This window comes from Artibeus jamaicensis, unplaced genomic scaffold, assembly GCF_021234435.1.
Source record: "Artibeus jamaicensis isolate MK-2021 breed Jamaican fruit bat unplaced genomic scaffold, CSHL_Jam_final contig_426, whole genome shotgun sequence".
Taxonomy (NCBI): Eukaryota; Metazoa; Chordata; class Mammalia; order Chiroptera; family Phyllostomidae; genus Artibeus; species Artibeus jamaicensis.
The window spans coordinates 5,733,385-5,752,761 of NW_026521826.1; the positions used below are offsets into that span (position 1 = coordinate 5,733,385).

The following is a 19,377-nucleotide window of genomic DNA, read 5'->3' on the forward strand; positions in this document are numbered from 1 at the left end:
ACGAAGTACAATATTGGAAAAGAAATTTGGACAAACTGAAATATATTTGGTTGTTTTGGCCCACATCTCACTTTACTTCACCTACTAAACAGAGGAGTCAAGTACAGGAGACCCCCTTAGAGCATTCCCTGGGTTCACACCGGTGACCTACCGTTCTGAACGTGAGCCCCTGATGAAGCCTTTGAAGGGATTACCACGCCTGGACAAAGGCGCTAGCTGACTCCGGAAAAATCAGACACGGCCGTTAAAGAGACACTGCTGCACAGAGCTGCCTTAGTACTAGTCATCCGTGAGTACGCACCAACCCAAACTTCTCCGGCAGAGAGACAAATGTTCAGGGTGAACACTTTGTGGAAGAGGCTAGGACTATGAACATTCACCTAGGAACATTCATCTAAGGAAGGAGGTGAAGAGGACTGGTAATGGAGAGACAGAAGAAAGGAAGAAAGAAGAACGTTTGATCGTTTTATTTAGGTTGCATACTGTCCCACAGGCCTTGAACGCAATCCCTCTCTACAAGCACTTTCGGGGCTTGAAGAACCGGAGGCTATGCTGTTATAATCGAGTATGTGGCTATCATGGACTCCTCAAACAGCCAAAGCTTCCTGTCATCCCTGCTTCATTAGATAAATACAACTCTCGTGATGTAAAAATATGAAGAATGTGGCACAGGGGAGAATGAGTTCAAACTAATTACCACCGCACAATCCAAATGCACTTGCTGAGGATTTTCATGTTGAGAGCAGTGAATCATTCTCTGTTCAGAAACCAAAGGCTTAACCTGAGTCCCACAATCAACGGCTACAGGAAATTTCCTTCAGGGGTGGCAGTCTGAGTGTCGACTTTAATTCTCTGGTTCTTCCTTTCTGCTTATGTTGTTACAGAGTAAGATGAACAGAGATAGGCAGCTCAGCCTCCCTCCACATCTTTTAAGTGCCAGCTCATTCACAATGTCACACTTACACAAAGATACTGCATAGTATATAATTTTATCTATTCCAGCACACCAGCTTTTGGTCCACAAGGAATTCCAACACTGCCTATGCATCTTTTAGGCCTCGATTAATTTGCATAATTTCTAGAATAGGCTTCAGTGAAGTTAAAGGAAGGTTTTAATTAGTATTACATTCAAATTGATATATAATGAACTACGCTTTAATTCATTTACTTATATCAACATGTCATGCTAAAAATAGACCCAGTGCAATTCATCACACTGTTCCTTTTTGTTTTAACAATGATTTAGTGCTCATGTTCATTAGAAAATTACTCTCATGTTCGTTTCATCTAAAGCTGGACATGAGGATGCCAGCATTTATTAAGTCAATAGCATTATTACATTTCAATTCCACTGTACTGAATTAAATTTAGCCAATGAAATATTTATAACAAATGTAATAAAAGCTCTGTAAGCTGAACACTCATAAGCATTTCCATTTTTTACTTACAGCTGTAAATAGCAGTTTGATCTACTAGTCATGCGTTAAATCAAGTTAAAAAATAGTAATGAGGAAATGTAGTATTATATACTTCAACCTGAACCACAAGATTTATAACAGGTGATTATAGTAGGTCTATTTCACAGGAAGTACAAAAAACTGGTACACTAGGTTGTTTTAAAAAAATAGAGACAATGAGAATGCTTTTCATTGATTAACATTTACCACCATAAAAGCATTTGTAAGTGGCAAGAAATTGCACCACTATGAAAAAAAAAAACAAGGCTGATTTTGTATGTGTAGGTCACACGGTGATTACTCTGTCTTTTCTCACGCTTAGTTAACTCTCTCCCAATAAGTGAGGGCATCTTGTTATGTTTCCACAGCAACGCTTTAGGTAGTCTGAGAGCTGCTGGCTGAAGAGGAACATGGTGGACACTGAGGGTCAGCCTCCCTCCCAGCCTCACACCCCACTGACAGACTGTGGCTGGCAAAATTATGACTAGGCATCCCTCCCACTGAGAGCCCTAAATGCAACTAAACTGTTGTCATGGGAATATGACCAACCAATGGCCCTGCACTGTCTCCACTCAGGTAGATACCACCCTTCGGGGAGAGAAGGCAGAGCCAGGGATGAGCAAACATCCCCACAAAGCAGACTGACTGTCTTCACCTGTTAGACACAGACAGCAGCTACTGGAACACAGGGAGCTGACACCCCCGGGATTCCAAACTGGAAAGTGCCCAAATCTAAGGTAAGGGCTCAAGCATCTCCCTCAAATCATGGCTGCCCTCACTTCAGCTGGTCTGTTTCCAGGTGAGAGAAGTACTGTCCTCTAGGCCAGGGCTTCTCCATCTCGGCACTGTTGGAATACTGGGATACCACCTGTGCACTGTGGGAGGTTTAGACACATCTCTGACCTCTACCCACTAGATGTCAGTGACACCTCCAGCTCTGACCACCAAAATGCCTCCAGACATTGCCCAGTGTGCCCTAACGGGCCACGTCAACGCCATTGAGAACCACATGCTCAAAACGCCACCGGAGCCTCTACCAGAGTCAAGTGAACAATGAGTGAGTCACCGAACATCTTCCAATTCACACATGACACTTGGTGGGCAACAAAGGCTCTCAGGATTCATATTCTGGTTCTGTTACATAATACTTGGTTTAAATATTCAAGTTTACTTCTAAAAACTGTACAAAGACAGCAGGAAAAAAAAAACCCTCAATCTTGGGATTCAGACAGACTTGCATTTGGCCCCTGGTTCCACCACAGGCTCTCTTTGAAGTGGGGCAGCAGATAACTCCTCGAAGCCTTGAGTTCTTCAAGCGTATGGTATGACTAGTAATACCTACTGTGCAGGTTCTTGTGAGGATAATGAGACTACACAAGGAGAGGGCCTGCTACAACTTCTCATCCCACTGGTGTTCCAGAATCAGAATCTACCACCGGCACTACTAAAACACAGTCCACTGGAGAATGACATTGGAGTTCACATGAAGTGTCCATGGCTTTTTTGAGTTGTTTAACTCTGTGCCCCTGTACACTATCCTGAAGGGTCTGAAAGGGTAAATATATGTTCCAAAAAACATTCCATAGATGTTAAGTTATTGCAGGAGAATAAGGACTTACAACACATCGGCCATGCCTTGCTCCTTGTCCCCTCACTGATGAACCTCCAGTGTCTCAGAATCATTGGAAGCTCAGAAACCATGGATGTCTAGTGAGTGGCCTAATTTGTACAAAATCACAAGTGAAGTGACTAAATTTGCCCAATTGTTTTGCCAACTGGTGGCACGTGTGCTGGGTGTACATGCATTCACTGTAAGAGAAATCAAAATGCCAGGGGAAAAATTAATCCTTTGGCATCTAGTATCTGCCAGCAACTACGAGAGTGACATCTTTTTAAACATTAATTAGTTTTAGGTCAGGTTTCTACTATTCTAAATGTATTCATTCCTTCTTACAATGTGAAACTCAGAACATTATCTAGCCACATAAAAGCTTGTATGATTTGTTTACATCCGTCTTTATGGTTATCAATGGGGCTGGAGATGAAGCCGGAGGCTGATCTTATTCTTATCCTTAACTTTAATGCTATTGGAACGAGGAAACTCAGAGTAGAGAGGCTGTCTGGGGACGTGGAGAGAGAGGACACAGGACTGAAGCATTCCCACACTTCCGCGTCCACCCGCCATGCACACACCTCAGGCTCCTTTCTCAAGGGAAGAAGGAGTGCACTGAAGGTCGGGGTTCAGGAAGAGAGGCGCTGGCGTGCTGGGCCCCTCACACGTGGTCCTCATTTTCCACTAACCTTAAACCTCTGAAGACCTAAAAGACTTAAAGTTCTCCTTATATTGGTTTCCCTACATGAGATACTGTGATTTGCAGCTGCCAGTTTGTGACAGGGACCATGGAGATTAGAGTATGACTGAGGCCACAGAGGATCTGTGCCTGTTCCTGAAGGAAAAACTGCCTCCGTGCAATTTATATTTACTGCCACGTGCTCCACAGCAGAAAGAACTATAATCCATTTTAATTATTCTCATTAATGGAGAGTAGCATGGAAAATCTGAAAAAAAACATTAAAATAGGACATGAAAACCACTTTGAAATGATTCTGTTTTATAAACCAGAGATTTATAGCCCTTCCCCATATCCTAACACCAATTACTTTAAGTTCATGCTAATATTATCTTGCCTTCCCTGAAACTGCAGGAACTGGCGAGAGCCAGAATAATCAGAGGCAAACAGAAGCCACCGGGGAATGATAACTCACAGAGTAGATAAGCAAAAGTTGACTATATTCTTACATTCTTAATGTTCAGCATTAAAAGCAAGTCGCTATCTAGCAGACTGCAGGCAGCAGTGCTCAGGGCCCTGTGATCCAGTGACTGTTAGGGCGAACTCTACATACCTGGGGGTTGCGATTTTTATAGTTACATTTATTGTTTGACCAAAGGTGCCCTCTTTATATGTCTCTTATAAGATTTCCTTCAATACTTATAAAAACGAGATGGCCCCCACGGTGCTTTTTGAGTGATGTAATTCATGGGTTTCAATTCAAGAGCCCAGGATACAGGAAAATAGCCATACACAAGCTCTCCCCTGGCTTTCTCTAAATCATGAAGGACAGACATTACATAAACTCAACTTCTCTGTGATTTACCATCCCAGAGAGACTGCTGAACAAACCTCTCCAAGTCTTTAAAGAAATGAGGGTGGTGAAGGAGAGGATGTGGCACTAGCCCAGCTGAGCCTGTGCTTTCAGGCCCAGGTGTGGAGAGGCACCCTGAGTGAGCAAGCCTGGTACCAGCCACAGAAGTCAGGTCAACAACACTGGCAGGTTTCCAGGGGCGAGCCATCGGTCTGAGAACAACATGACCCACTGCCTAAGACAGGCTTTCTCTGAAAGATCATTTGGGTCTAACTGGATGAGAAGGAAATAGCAACCATGTAGCTCACAAACATTTCTTTTGCTAAATTATGTGGTATCAGACACTCTGCCAGGTGGGACAGGGAATGTCAGCTCAAAAAAAAAAACCAAGCGCTATTTCTACAAATCTGAGAGAATTTGAGTATCCCACCTGAAGGCCAAACTTAGCTGTGAGTTTTTTATTGTTGCTGTATTTAGCCATTGAACAAGAGAAAAGGAAATCGGTCACCATGGAAACCGCAACATCACAATCTATCCTAACAGAACAGCTAGCATCCTTTCTTACCCCTTTGGCTGTACCAGATGGGAAAAGAAAAGAAAGCTTTTCTCTCTTTGCCACACTTCATAGTCTCTCTCTGGCCTTTCACTGAGGTCTCAGATGCTACATTACAGAAAAGATTCCCTTCTAAGGGTTAAATGTACTGACAGGTATACAATTCAAAGCTGAAAAGAACTAAGGAAATAATAAGAGGCAGAATCTGCAGCATATTACTAGCACTGACTGAACACTTAACAGAGAAGAAATACGTGCAAGGAATAGCTTTCTTTATTTAAGTTTACTTAAATAAATAATTTAAGAAGACAATTATGGCCATGTGCAGCTCCTCTGAGTTACCAGCTAGCCTTTCCTCAGCTGCCTGCCCCTTTGTTTACTGAAGCACTAAGTTGTGGGAGAAGGGACATGTAGTGAACAAAGTATGACAGGCATGGCTTGGGACCAAACCAAACTTACTGCTTCACTTACTGTTTTGACATCACTGAAAGCCCTTTATTTACAGACTTCAAGCACGGCTTTTAACTGGTATCAGGTATGCATATGTAATTCTGGATCATTTAGTAGTTACCTATGTCACAGACAACAGAAACTGAGCTATGGGAGGGGCAGAGAGCTGGGTGTTTAATCCAAGTTCTAGACTGAGAACATTTGTAACCCTGAGACCTGATGAAGTTAAGAAAAGAAAGGAAGGAAGGAAGGAAGGAAGGAAGGAAGGAAGGAAGGAAGGAAGGAAGGAAGGAAGGAAGGAAGGAAGGAAGGAAGGAAGGAAGGAAGGAAGGAAGGAAGGGAGAGAGAGAGAGAGAGAGAGAAAGAGAGAGAGAAAGAAAAGAAAGAAAGAAAGAAAGAAAGAAAGAAAGAAAGAAAGAAAGAAAGAAAGAAAGAAAGAAAGAAAGAAAGAAAGAAAGAAAGAAAGAAAGAAAGAAAGAAAGAAGGAAAGGAAAGAAAAGAAAGAAAGAAAGCTAGCTCTCAGCTGACATGACCAGCTCCCTTTAACATCCATAATAGCCACCAATGTTGACTGTAAACTGGTCAGGGAGGCAGTAACAGAATGGATTAAAGCAACCTGGATGGACACATCCCACTGAAAAACGCCTCCCTCCTTTGCTTCCAATAAAACAGAACTAACCCAGGTGCACTGGTTGTCACCACCCAACCACATCTACTCACAGTTACACGTATCCGAGGAACATGGGTGTGATATCAGGGAAAGCAGTGCAGTGGAGAGGAAAACCAGACCAACTAAAGGAGAAACGGTCACTGAGTGGCAGCTCGATCGCTGAACTGAAGTGTTCTCATTCCTCAAGCTCACTGTATCTCCACGAAATATGAGGAAATAACACATAACACCACAGCATCTTAGAATACATTACTGTGAAGACCCAGAGAGATCACACACAGGGGCCAGACATGCTGAAAACAGTCCCACACACAGTATGGGTGAGACAATATTCAGTCTACTCTGTGATCATTTTCAGCAAGAAGCAAACATTGACATGGCAAGTTTGCGAGCAATGGGATTTCAGAGAACTTGGGTGTTTTTAATGCTGAGATATTTTCTTCATTTCGGTTCACCCTAATATTCTTCTCGGTGCTCTCAACTACTGCCCCTTCTTAGCCACAAGCTGATCTGGGGCATTTTAGCTGATCACGAAAATACCAGCTTAGTTTCGAATTCATGGCGCTGTAACAATCTCTTTGCTCTCTCACAGTTATCCAACTATGCACAGATTTACTTCACTGAGGTTACACTGGTGACTTCTCTAGAGTTTTTACTCTCTAAGGTGATCTTTTTACTTATCTCTTCACTAATCCAGTCAGTAATTTTTATTTATTGAGTGTTTACTGTGTGCCAGGCAGTGTCCAAGACCCTGGGATGAGTCAGTCATAAAATAAACAATCTGGACTTAGCTTACATTCCAGCTAGGGGAAACAGATTCAGTGGGGAAAAAAGCAAATTAATATAAACTATGCATGTCTGGTGGAAAATGGAGCAGGAGATGACAGGAGGGTGGTGGAGAGCACCATGTTCTGTTAAGTGGAGACCTGGAGGAGTCAGGGAGAGGCACTTCTCAGGATGACGGCACCACTGCGCAGGCCTGAGGAAGACACCTTAGTGTCGGAGGGATACCAGGGAGCCGGGAAAGCAACGCACACGAGGGCCTGGAGCAGCGGATGAGCTCAGGGGGCAGGCAGTGAGCTGGCAGGACCCCTGCTTGGACGAGATGCCACTGGAGAGTTACATATCAAAGAATGACACGATGTGAATTCTGTCTCCAAAGGTTCACCGTGGCTGCTCTCTGAAGAACGCGCTGTAGGCAGGCAATAATTAGAAGCCGGGGGGAAAGTTATAAAATAAATGCAACAGCACAGGAGAGAGAGGGCAGCTTGGACTAGGGTCATCAAGATGGTCAAAGGGAGGAGTAATGAATTTGGGACAGATTTTGAAGGTGGAGCCAACAGGCTTTGTCAATGGATCAAACACAGGTGTGCACAAAGGGTTACGAAAGCAAGTTTGAGACTGCAACCCATAGAAAAAGCCCACTCGCTGTATTAACTAACCCAGCAGACCTCCCCCCCGCCCCGACATCTGAGAATTAGGTTGATAAACAGTACCCTACATCTAAGAGTGGCTCACTGTAAGGAGAGTGTTTGCACAAACAATATGGTTTATACTAAACCCCGAAGTTTCCTTCTGGGAGTACGGAATGTGGGTCCATGTCAGGCGGAGGGTGCCTACATGGCCAGACCCCAGTAAACACCCTGGGCCCTGAGTCCCCTGATGAGCTTCCCTGGCAGACGACAGTGAGCAAGTGTTGCCTCGGGGAAATTAAGAAAGGAATGCAGAGTCTCCTGTGGGGCATTCCAGGGGAGGGCTCTCAACCCTGGGGCTTTCCCCTTTGCTGATTTTGCTTTGTATCCTCGTCCTGTAACAACCGAACCACAACTGTGAGTGTAACAACACCTGACCTCTGTGGGTCCTGCTGAGCTCCCCAGCCTGGGGTAAATAAATCTGGGGACACTGGTGCGGACAGAGGTGTGAGAGGGGCTTCAAGGAGAAGGCCACGGTTTCGGCCCACTAGTCTCCGTCCTTTCACTTTACTGCACATCTCTAAATAGCTTATTTGTAACTTCAAACACACTGAGATTTTTAACCTTTTTAAAATGACAAATAAAAGTGCAAACAATAGGTGGGACAGAGGATGAACGGGTGGAGCTCAGAGGACTTCAAGGGGGTGAAACTGCTCCATATGATGCGAATGGTGGACACCACCCTTGCACAGGTGTCCAAAACCATAGAACAGACAACACCAGGACTGGACCCAGATGTGACTATGGACTCGGGGGGGAAACGGTGCCAGTGCAGCGCCATCCGTTCTCGCCAAGGTTCAGCCTCGGCAGGGGAGTGAGGGAGGCTACGCCAGGGTTGTAGCACCAGGGTTCTGGGGGGGGGGTCCCTGCTCCTTTCCTTCAAATTTTCTGTGAACCTAAAATTGCTCTAAAAAATAAAGCCTGTGCTTTATATAGTTCAAACAATTTCACTTCTTCGATAAATAAAAAATGGATAAAGGATTTTAGTGACCTTTCAAACAACGTTCTTGCCTTGAAATTCAAGGTGGGGTCTGGAATAAAGTGAGCTGGAGAACAAGTTTTCCCATGCCACATACTCCCCTAAAGGGAAAATACTTTGTTCTGAGTCTCTGGTAAATTGGAACTGCTGTTTCATATTTGAAGATCTTTTAAATGTATATATGAATTGTCAGTGAGACGTCTATAATTTAACATTTGCAAACAAGTGGAGTCACGAATGTAGATTACAATTTGCAAGAACAGCAGAGAATGAAAAGTAACAGTAATTACAGAAGGCTTATGAATGTGTGAAACATGAAATATTAGATTAATTATAATTAGTTAGACTCTTAATTTTGAGTCTCCCTTGGCCCTATTTTAAAAACCTCAGTAAATTCTCAAAAGCCCATGCTTTGTATCTTAGTGAATACTTAGTGAATTAGCAACCTGAGCCAGTACAGAAATTGCTGGCTAAAAAACTGAATTATCCCTGTAATCACTTCATTTTTTGATGATAGAAACAAACTCAGAGAGAAAACCATCCTAGTAGTTCTTTATAACGACAAAAGTAAAAAAGCTTTTGTTGAAACTAGGGCCTTTTATTTTGACAATGGTGTGTCATAAGTCAATGAAACGATGTCTTGCAAAGCGGACATAATAAGTAAAAAAGATAGCCAGCGAAAGACCATGCTGACCCACAGTGCAGTGACCTCTACATACTTGTTATTTTTAAGGGTAAATTAGTATTAACATATGAATTGTTTTAGCAATCTTTTATATCTCTTAATAATGAAGCTGGCTTTCAGGTAAGAAAATTTTATTTCATTATTTGTCAATAAAATTCATATTTTATCTTTCAATGTAACGCACATTTCAGAGATTATCTGCATTTTCTTAATAAGAGAAGTCAGAATTCCCGATAAAATACATTTTCCAAGAGCTATTCCAACTGTTCTCTCAAGCCACGGGTAAAAACAGTAGAAATAGTGATAACCGTGAGCTTGCTTTTGCACCGCTACTGCCTGTGCTCAGGCAGAAGGGATACTCGGGACACTAGCTCCGTCAGGTTGCGTTTACAGACACAGACACACAGGTCCCAATGCAGGCAGCTGCACACACCGCGCAAAATGACGAACACTGCAGCACGATGAGATTCATTCCACCTAAACGCCATTCCAACTAAAGTGTAAAAACAATTAAAAAGAACTGCTCTGAAATACTGCTCATCTCTGTCCATTAAATGTGCTTATTAGCTTTGACTTATGTCTCAAAACAGCTGCACACTCTGGCAATTTTCTGTAACAACATGCATCTAGGATGATTCTCGGATGAATTCAAACATACATACCTTTTACCATAATGAAAGCAATAAAAATAAGTTGGCTTGCTGAGATACAGTCATAATCAAACAGCGGTAAAGGGAAATATACATATATTTTAAGTTCTGTGTCTGCATCCTGGATAATATTGCTCACAGAAACTTCCAAAAACTCGAGAGAGCCCTTGCCAGTGTGGCTCAGTTGGTTGGACCGTTATCCCCTACACCAAAAGGCCGGGGCTCGATTCCCGGTCAGGGCATGTACCCCTAGGTTGCAGGTTCAATCCCCAGTTGGGGTGAATACAGGAGGCAACCAATCAATGTTTCTCTCTCTAGAATCGATAAACATTTAAAAAAAATAAAAACGATAAAATTTCTCTAGCTTTTATAAAGTGATGCAACTGCTAAGGTACTTTGAACCTCCTCCCATGACCTTCTCGTGCAATTTCTTTGGACTTTATTAGCTCTAAGTACAATACTCAGTAGAGAATATTATGTGATTCCTTAAATTACTGTACATGTACAAGACGTGGTGGCCCTGGGTTATAAAAAGTGTCCCCTGAAAACTCACATCCACCCAGAACCAGTGTGGCCTGACTTGGTAATGGGTCTTCGCGGATGCCGTCAGGTTGAAGTGAGGTCCTACTGCAATGCCACGGCCCCAAATCCAATGGTCGGTGTTGACAAAGTGGAGGGAAACTTGGACAGACACACAGAGGCCATGTGAACACAGAGGCAGGCATCAGAGCATGCGCCGCACCCCCAGAGAAGCCAAGGCCTGCCAGACACGCCGGAAGCGAGGACAGACGCAGGCAAGGGCCTCCCCCTCAGCCTCGGAGGGAGCAGGGCCTGCCCAACACCTCCATTTCAACTTCTCACCTCCAAAGCCATGACAGAAGAAATTTCCATCGTTTTAAGCAACCCAGTTTGTGGCGAATTATGACATCAGCCTTAAGAAACTAATACAATGGTTATTCTCATAATTTCAAAATTAAATGTGTGCATATTCTGTTCATATGAAGCAAGGTTTTAAGAAAGTAAAACTGCCCATTCTGTTCCATCTAATGAAGATAAGAGAAAACATTTATAGAAGTACCTAAAAAGCTTTAAGAAAACAATTTTCAACTCAACCAATTTTTTGCAATGTGCCTATTCCATCCGTCCTTCTGGTGGTGGGTTCTGTGAAAAATAAACACAGCACTGAGCAGCTACTCTTACAGCAACTGTCAGTTATGAACAAAATACTGGTTGTGATGCTAGTGGGCAGACACTCCATCAAAATAATGGTCTCAGCTCTAACAGAAAAACATTAAAATAAGGAAAGTAACTGTATTTTGGAATATGTAGACAAATTATTAAACCATGGAATCCAGTCCGCAGTCTTTTGTGCAGAGTAGTTGCTCAATGTTTAATGAATAAATACATTGTTAATTAATAATATATTAGGATTATTGATGTTTATGCCTTTTAAGTCTTTGTATTTATAGTTCTAAATAAATCTTCATAGTCAAGTAATCTACATTAGCTCAAAAAATTTGTTTTAGAGAGAGGGGAAGGGAGAGAGAGAAACATTAATGTGCGGTTGCCTCTCATGCATCCCTACTGGGAATCTGGCCTGCAACCCAGGTCTGTGCCCTGACTGGGAATCCAACCTGTGACCTGTTGGTTCGCAGGCTGGCACCCAATCCACCAAGCCACACCAGCCAGGGCTAACTCAAAATTTTTATTTGAAGGAGTTAAGTACATATGTCCATTCAAGACTTAGTACATTTATTTGGCAAATATCTGTTGAGTACTACTACAGCCAAGGAGTTATGTTTGGTTGAATGATTCAACAACGAACAATAAAAAGACACGATCCTTGCCTTCTCGGAGCTTCAAAGATGGGCAAAAGGAGATGGATGTTACACAGCTGCGGCCTGGTGACAAGGAAGAGCTGAAGGCACTCAGTGCGGCCCAGTCTCATCTTGGATAGGGACTGAAGCCAGAGTGCCGGCGAGGAGCCCTTTCAGAGTATTTATATTTGAAGTTGCTAGATGAGTAGCAATTTGTACTTCCACTAGGAAGTACAAAACAAGTACAAAGGGCATCTGAAGAACAGAGAGAAGGCCAGTGCGTGTGCAGCCCGGCCCACCAGGAGGATGCAGAAGGATCTAACAGCAGCAGACTGCAGAGGGCAGCATGCACAGTCACACCAGTCTCGGTCTCAACGGCCTTGGGCGGATGTGGCAGCCGTACCCTCTCGTCCAAACTACAAGATTTTTAAAATGTGAGTGCCAGATTAAGGTGGCTGACTAAAACTCCACACTTGTTTAACTTTTCCTAAACTCTAACCAAAATTACAGTAAAGAGATTTAAAAACAAAAAACACAAACCCATTCAACAGCAACAAAGGTACAGAAGCTAAAGTTCAAATGAACAAGAAGTAACTAACTTTATATTTGCAATATGGTCAAAACCCAGGCCTTGAGGAGAAAAGCTAAGAACCCACCTAGCAAAGACTATAGAATGCTCAGAAACTGGTAATTCCAAACATGTCTATAGCCAGTAGTGAATGGAAGTGCATAAAAGAAGAAGTCTGGGGAACTCTTTGGGAAGCAGCTCTTTGGGAAGTATCCTCCCACCCCCAAGTCTGCAAGGCCACGACCTCCCCCAGCCTCCTCTAAAGAGGATGAAACAGACGGTCCTTGGCCATGCGTTTGGCACATAAGCACTCAGTGCCCAACCCCAGAGCCCTCTTCTCACTACTCAGAACACCAGCAACTGGACCTGAGCCCTAGGCAAGAAGCTGACCACCCTCCACCCGCTGGAAAATCAGCTAAAGCTAAACACCACCACACAAAGACGGAGCCCTCCAAGGCGACCTTCAGTGACCAGCTCTGACCCAAGAACAGATGGTCAAGGGTTTTCAGGTATCTGAGGAAAGCCTCTAACAAAAATAACAGAAACCCAAAGCAAGGTGGAGCAAACAAATCACTCAGGGAGAGAAAAACTTAAATCATTAATTCCAACAACATAAACTCATGTTTCCATGTCAGGAGAACAGGAGGCTACATAAGCAGTTCATTCAGAGACAAAATGCCAAACAAGCATTCATAAAACATGCCAGCACAAAGAAGTTGGGAGAACTTCTGACAGAGGTGTGAACAGAAAAGGATGTTCTTAAAAAGAAGAACTGAGGGAAAAAATTCTAAATCCAGTATAGGAGTACCATACCCATATAGGCACAGATCAAAAAAGTAAAAGAAAGAGGGGTAGAAGATAGCATTTTTTAAAATATATTTTATTGATTATGCCATTACAGTTGTCCCGCTTCTCCCCTTCATTCCCCTCCCCCACCATCCCCCCCAGTTTATGACCATGTGTCACAAGTTCTTTAGCTTCTACATTTCCCATACTATTTTTGCCCTTCCCCCCCATCTATTTTCTACCTACTGTCTATGCTACTTATTCTCTGTAAGATAGCATTCTAAAAAATATATCCCTAAATGAAAGGCATGCATTGTAGATACCAGAAGTAAACTAGCATCACAAGAGGACACTGGACGCCCACCAAAGCATGCCATTGTGAAATCACGGAATGATGAGAAAAAGAGAATATAAGATTCCAAAGGAGGGAAGGAAAAAATGGGGGCATTGCCTCCAAATTCAAACCTAGAATTTTGTATCCAAGCAAACCATCAGTGAAGCAAAAGGACAGAAAAAGCCACTTTCTTTCAGTGGAAGTGAGAAAAGATGTGTGGGCCAACATCACTAAGGTGTCTTGTCACATTTTATCAACTTTGTAACCTGAGGATCAAATGCCAGACCAAGACTATTAACATCTGGACCTTTCTGACCACAAACGAAACAAGCTCCCTGCCCCTGCTCTGGGCCCAGCTTCCCGGAGCAGAGGAGAACACTCAATCCACTGCACAGAAATGCTGGGCTTGGGTCTATTCCTGAGCTGCAGTGATCCACAGAAGCAGAAAATATGAACCAGCGATTCCTGCCCATACTCTTGTCTAGTAACTGGAGCTCATGCTACAACTTTGGCAGATGACCCAACTACGGCATGTAATTTTCTTAAGATTATCTCATGACTTTGCCCACTCAGTTTTCTTGTACATTGTAAGGAAAAGCGAAGGCAGCTGAAAGCAGCCTCTCTGAAACAATTAGGATTGTCAAAGGTAAATACTACCACGTTCAGGAAACACACACAGCTGTAACACCACCAAGGGAAGCAAGGAAACGGTGACCCTGGCAGGGCCAGGAGAGAGGATGGGGGCAGGGGCGGCAGAAGGCTGCCAGTGACCCGGCGGCCTCCCACGCCACACGGCAGGGCGGGGGTTCGTACTGTCATGACAGTACTCCTTAAACTCCTCATGTGTGAATGACATACTACAAAATAAAAGGCATTTCTTCAATGATGAGGGACAGGATCAGCTTTGTACATTTGAAGTGTTACTAAGGCCACTGTAAAGAGAGTGGGCCGAGGGGTGAGGAGGACGGGCTGGACTGAGAAGAGGCGGTGGAGGCAGACAGGTTACAGAAGAGAGAATGCTGTTCTTCTTCTTCTTCATTATTATTATTATTATTATTATTATTTGAAGGGGGAGAAAAGACAGAGAGAGAGAGAGAAAAGAAAGTGAGAAGGAGAAACAAGAAGTATTTGGTCAGTTAGCCAAAAAGAAAAAAAGCCCAAAATAATGTTCATGGTCAGCGATCACTATTGCTAATGACATGTCATATTTATACTGTTCCTCCAGTACAGTAGGCTCAAAATACTGTAAAGGTCATCATTCAATTAAATTTCAGGAAAAAATTATGAAACTAGTTTCAAAAGAGGCCTCAGAAGTCCAGTGGTACTGAAAACACAAGTACTACCGGGAAGGCCCGTGATTTGCTGTGACGGGTTAAAATTCGGAGGGAGGACCTCAGTATAAATAAAGTTCAGGGCGCCACTGCCGCAGCCGGGTCCTTCACTCTTGCTGCACGTGGTACCTGAACACCATTTCAATTTTGTTTTTGGCAAGGAACTCCACAGCACTGCAGAGATGTGCCTTTTGGAACGGAAAACCAGCCCACGCCAGCCTTCCACAACCGCACTTGGTGTTCCATCAGAGAGCGCTGCGGTGCAGCTTTCCCACACATGGAAGTTCCAAATAAGAAGAGCTCCTCTTAGAATTTCCTCTGAGCTGAACAGATCATCCCTGCCCAGAACTTAATATTCTACTTCATATAAGCTTTAAGCATGAGTTTAAAAGTGCTGAGAACATGACGACCCATTTCAGCCACCATATCTTCCCTTCACACCCTGCCAGTGCCTCGGAAAGCGCTGCCATCCCACAGAGGACGTGCGAGTTTCCTGAGGCATCAAGGAAACTGAGCCACCAAGACAAGCCCCGTTTTCTATTATTTTCACCAAACAAATGTCTAAAATAGACTTGCTCTATTTTCTTTTCTTGATAAGGAGTATGGAAGTAAAAATGAGATTCTACAATAATACGTTATAGAGAAAAACAGTAAACCTGAAAATTTTTAATTCATATCTTGTAATATGAATCTTTGTGAAGATTCCAAAACATGGCAAAATAGACCAGGTAACATTTTAAACATTTAAAATGGAAACTGGCCAAGATGGTAGCTTTTTAAATAATGAGAAGTAATTTGATATAGCAAGCTTTTTTACACAGTTTATTCTTGACAAGAGTGGACAAATTGCTGTGAATCCACATCTTACCTTAAAAACTTCCATTGGAAGAGGAAACTTTGCGGCATCAATAAGGGATTTTTCCAGAGCATATTTCCATTCAGAGGTCATCTTCAAAGGATAAATTTCTGTATCAACAGCAAACCACACAAGAGTTACAGGACTAAAATGTTCAAATGAGAGGTTTTTTTCTTGAATTTAATCTTCCCAGGATTTCATAATAAGCCGGTATGCTCAGCAACCATAAGAATTCACACCCTGCCCGCCATAAAAGGCCACCTGCTAAAGGGATTTTCTGAAGTTAAATAGCAACTTGGGATTCTGCTTTCAGAAATGAAGAATAAACTTAATAGGGCTCTTCTTCAGGGAACATTTGCATGCATTCTGTTGGCATTCTGTAAGTAATTTAATGGTGTAAATCACATTAGCAACATCTTCAGTCATCCACTGCCCCAAATTTCGTATATTACCTGGGAAGCAATATCCAGTGATGAAGAACTTATTATCCGATAAATGGCTAAAGTAGAAACGACTCTTGCCTGGCATTTGCAGTTATTACAGCATATTTTTCACTAAATCTCTAAGCTCTCACATGCTAAAAATAGTCCATGTAAGTCAGAACATTATTAAAAGGTAAATTAAAATTTACCAACCAAGTTTAATATTTACACTTGAAATGTTGCTAACACGCCACATGTTACCCACCATTTTCCCCAGGCGGTGGCGAGAGAGGGATTTACAAATGGACGTTTCACTGTCTGAATGCAAAATTAAAAGAAAAAAATGGTTGAGCACTGTTTGTTGTTCACCGATTGCTGAAACTGCAGGGAAATTTTATGACCTGATCTCAACAGATTTAAGACCTTATCAAAACTGGATTTGCAGAAGCACTCACTTGAAGTAGATATGTTTATACCTTCCCTATATCAACCTTGGCTACCTCAGACAGACAGTTAGGGTATGAATATGAATCTGAGCACAGTGAAAAGGCAACATTAAACCTCTGGGGCTGTATTTTTAATTTCCTGCATGTCTGCTTTTTAGCATGAAGCCATATATTTTGATTCTCACCCTTTCTGAACTCACCTTGAGCCAGAAGCCCCTGTGTTTTAGCCTTTTATGTAGTCTTTCCAGACTACCATAATTTGGGGAGGCGAAAGACGCTGCCCAAACCAGCCGAGTTATCAAGGCTCTGCCCACTTCATTCATTGTCAGTTACACAAAGGCGCAGAAAGGGGTACTGATGACGAAATAGGTTCCACTGTGTGTCTTGTCTAGAATCCTTTTTAGCATTTCATTTATACTCTTCTACCTCTGAGACTTTTCCCCCCAATCTGACATTTCTATGTCAGAAAAAAATAAAATGTGATTCTTCTGAGGAGTATCTAACATATTTGGGGGGAAACAGTGGGGCTCCCATAACATCTCTACAGAGAATGAATAACGTGTTCCTCTAGCCTCCTAAGTGAGAAGGGGGTGGTGCTATGTGAGAAATCCCTTATCACGGGGTTCCACAAAGGAGAAAGAGGGACAAGGTCACAGAGACCCATCAATAGTCCCATGAGAAGTGGAAGGATCCATTGCAGTACCCAGTGGTTCCGCTCAAGGGCGTGACATCAAAATTTTAGTGAAGAGGGTGAGGTCTGCAGAGGACAAAGCCAGGAGGACACCAACTGCAGCCATTCGATAGGTCAGCAAACAAGCAAGAGCCTGGTCCTGAGGAGATGAGAACAGATGCCCTTTTCCTGGGATCTGGAAGCAGGCACCAGGGGGTTCCACCACAGCGTGGTAAGAAAAGGAGACCTGAGTCACAAGAAAGGATGGCAATTTCCAAAGACAAGACCCAAGGAAGGGCGTGCAGACATAAAGGCTGAGAAAAGGGGAAGAAAAGGTCCACTGCGGAGTTGCCCTGAGCTCCTGCAGTCTACCACTGAAGTCTCTAAGGCAGGGGGAAGAGACGGAGAGGAGAGTAAAAGAGGAGTGGTTAAAAACATTTCTCAGTGTCGGAACAATGAAAACCCCAAATGTCCAGGGTTAGATCAAACTACGAAAACAGAAGGAAGTGATGTGCAGGCTCCAGGTCATCCCAGATGCTCACCAAGTCATCCAGAAAGCGGAGCCCTTGGTCACCAGATGCCACCTCTCTCCCACCAAACCAGAGACAAACGTAAAAAGAAGCCCAGCGCAATGCACAGAATGTCTGCCACCCCCCCCACCAAATCCCTGTGTTGAATGTCATACCCCCCATGTGATGGTATTCAAAGACGGAGCCTTTGGGAGGTTATCAGCTTGTGCAGCTGGAGCCCTCATGATCAGATCAGTGCCCTACAATAAGCACAAAAACAAACAGAGAGCCCTAACCCCTTCCACCAGGTAAGGACACAGGGAGGGGACAGCCATCTACGAACTAGAAAGAAAAGCAGACCAGACACTAAATCTTCCCATGCCTTGACCTGGGACTTCCAGCCCCCAGGACTGGGAGAAATGAATGTTTATAGGCCACCTAACCTGTGGTATTCTGTTACAGCACACAGAACGGACCAAGACGCCCAGGTTTGACATGATTTCTGTCTCTGTCCTACAGACTTACACTTTGTCTTCTTTTGGTGGGTATTAATTCCTAACATGGAATTTAACCCCATGGTAAGGCACACTTCTTCTCTTAAAAGGTGAAAATCAACTTCATTTTGTCAGTATGCTCAACCATCTGCAAAAGCTAAACACCTCGTGGTTTCAATAGGCAAAGAACAGTATTCCATGTGTGCGTTTCATTAGACAGGAGGCACGTGGTTACATTGGCAAGTTTATGGACAATAAATAGCACCATTAAAAGAACATAAAACATTTTCTTAAAATGATCGTGTTGCAGGTAATTTAACAGAGTGTATCGTGACAATTTCTGTTTGCGGGGAAGCCATACGCAATTAAAATCCCTACTGATTCATCTTTAACTAGAAGCCTAAGTGAAAAGGAGGCGATCTCCCTCTGTCAAGTGTGTGGCAGGCTGACTGCACTGAGAGCTGCAGGATGGAGCAGCACACAGAATCATCACGTCTCGGCCTCAGAGTAAGGAAGGCCTCCAGGGGCGGTTCCTTCCTTTCACACACCCCGAAACCTCCACTCCTTCCTTTTCCACCAGGTTCTGACCAGTGAGGGAAGACTAAGCTAGGGTTGTTAACAGACATTGGAAAATGTTATGGACTGAATGTTTGTGTCTTCCCCAAAACCATAACTCCCAATGTGACGGTGTTTGGAGATGGGCCTTTGGGAGGTGATTGGGATAGATGAGGTTATGCGTGTGGAGTCCCACAATGGGATTAGGGCCTTTTAAAAGAAAAGACCAGTAGTCTTCTCTCTTCCGCACTGCTCCCCCCCCACACACACACACAAAGAAGAAGCCATGTGAGGACAGACCAAGAAGGAGGCCGCCTACAAGCCTGGAAAAGAACCCTCACCAGACCCAACCATGCTGACACCCTAACCTTTGACTTCCATCCTCCAAAACTGGGAGAAAATAATTGGTGTTGTTTCAGCCACTTGTGCTGGTGCAGCCACCAGTCTATGGCATTTTGTTATGGTAGCTGAGCTAACACAGAGAGCAACAGCTCTTGAACTAAGAAAAGGTTCAGACAGGAAGCATTTA

General features: G+C 43.4%; 1 protein-coding gene across 11 annotated transcripts in view; it reads right to left on the reverse strand.

The window, feature by feature from the left end:
• SFMBT2 (Scm like with four mbt domains 2) overlaps nucleotides 1-19,377 on the reverse strand; it is a 218,625-nt gene that overhangs the window by 90,874 nt on the left and 108,374 nt on the right. For all 11 annotated transcript variants that reach the window (XM_053665741.1, XM_053665739.1, XM_053665744.1 and 8 more), the window contains one exon: nucleotides 15,765-15,862. In XM_053665741.1, coding sequence (XP_053521716.1) covers nucleotides 15,765-15,862 — 98 coding nt within the window. The remainder of the gene's footprint in view (nucleotides 1-15,764; nucleotides 15,863-19,377) is intronic.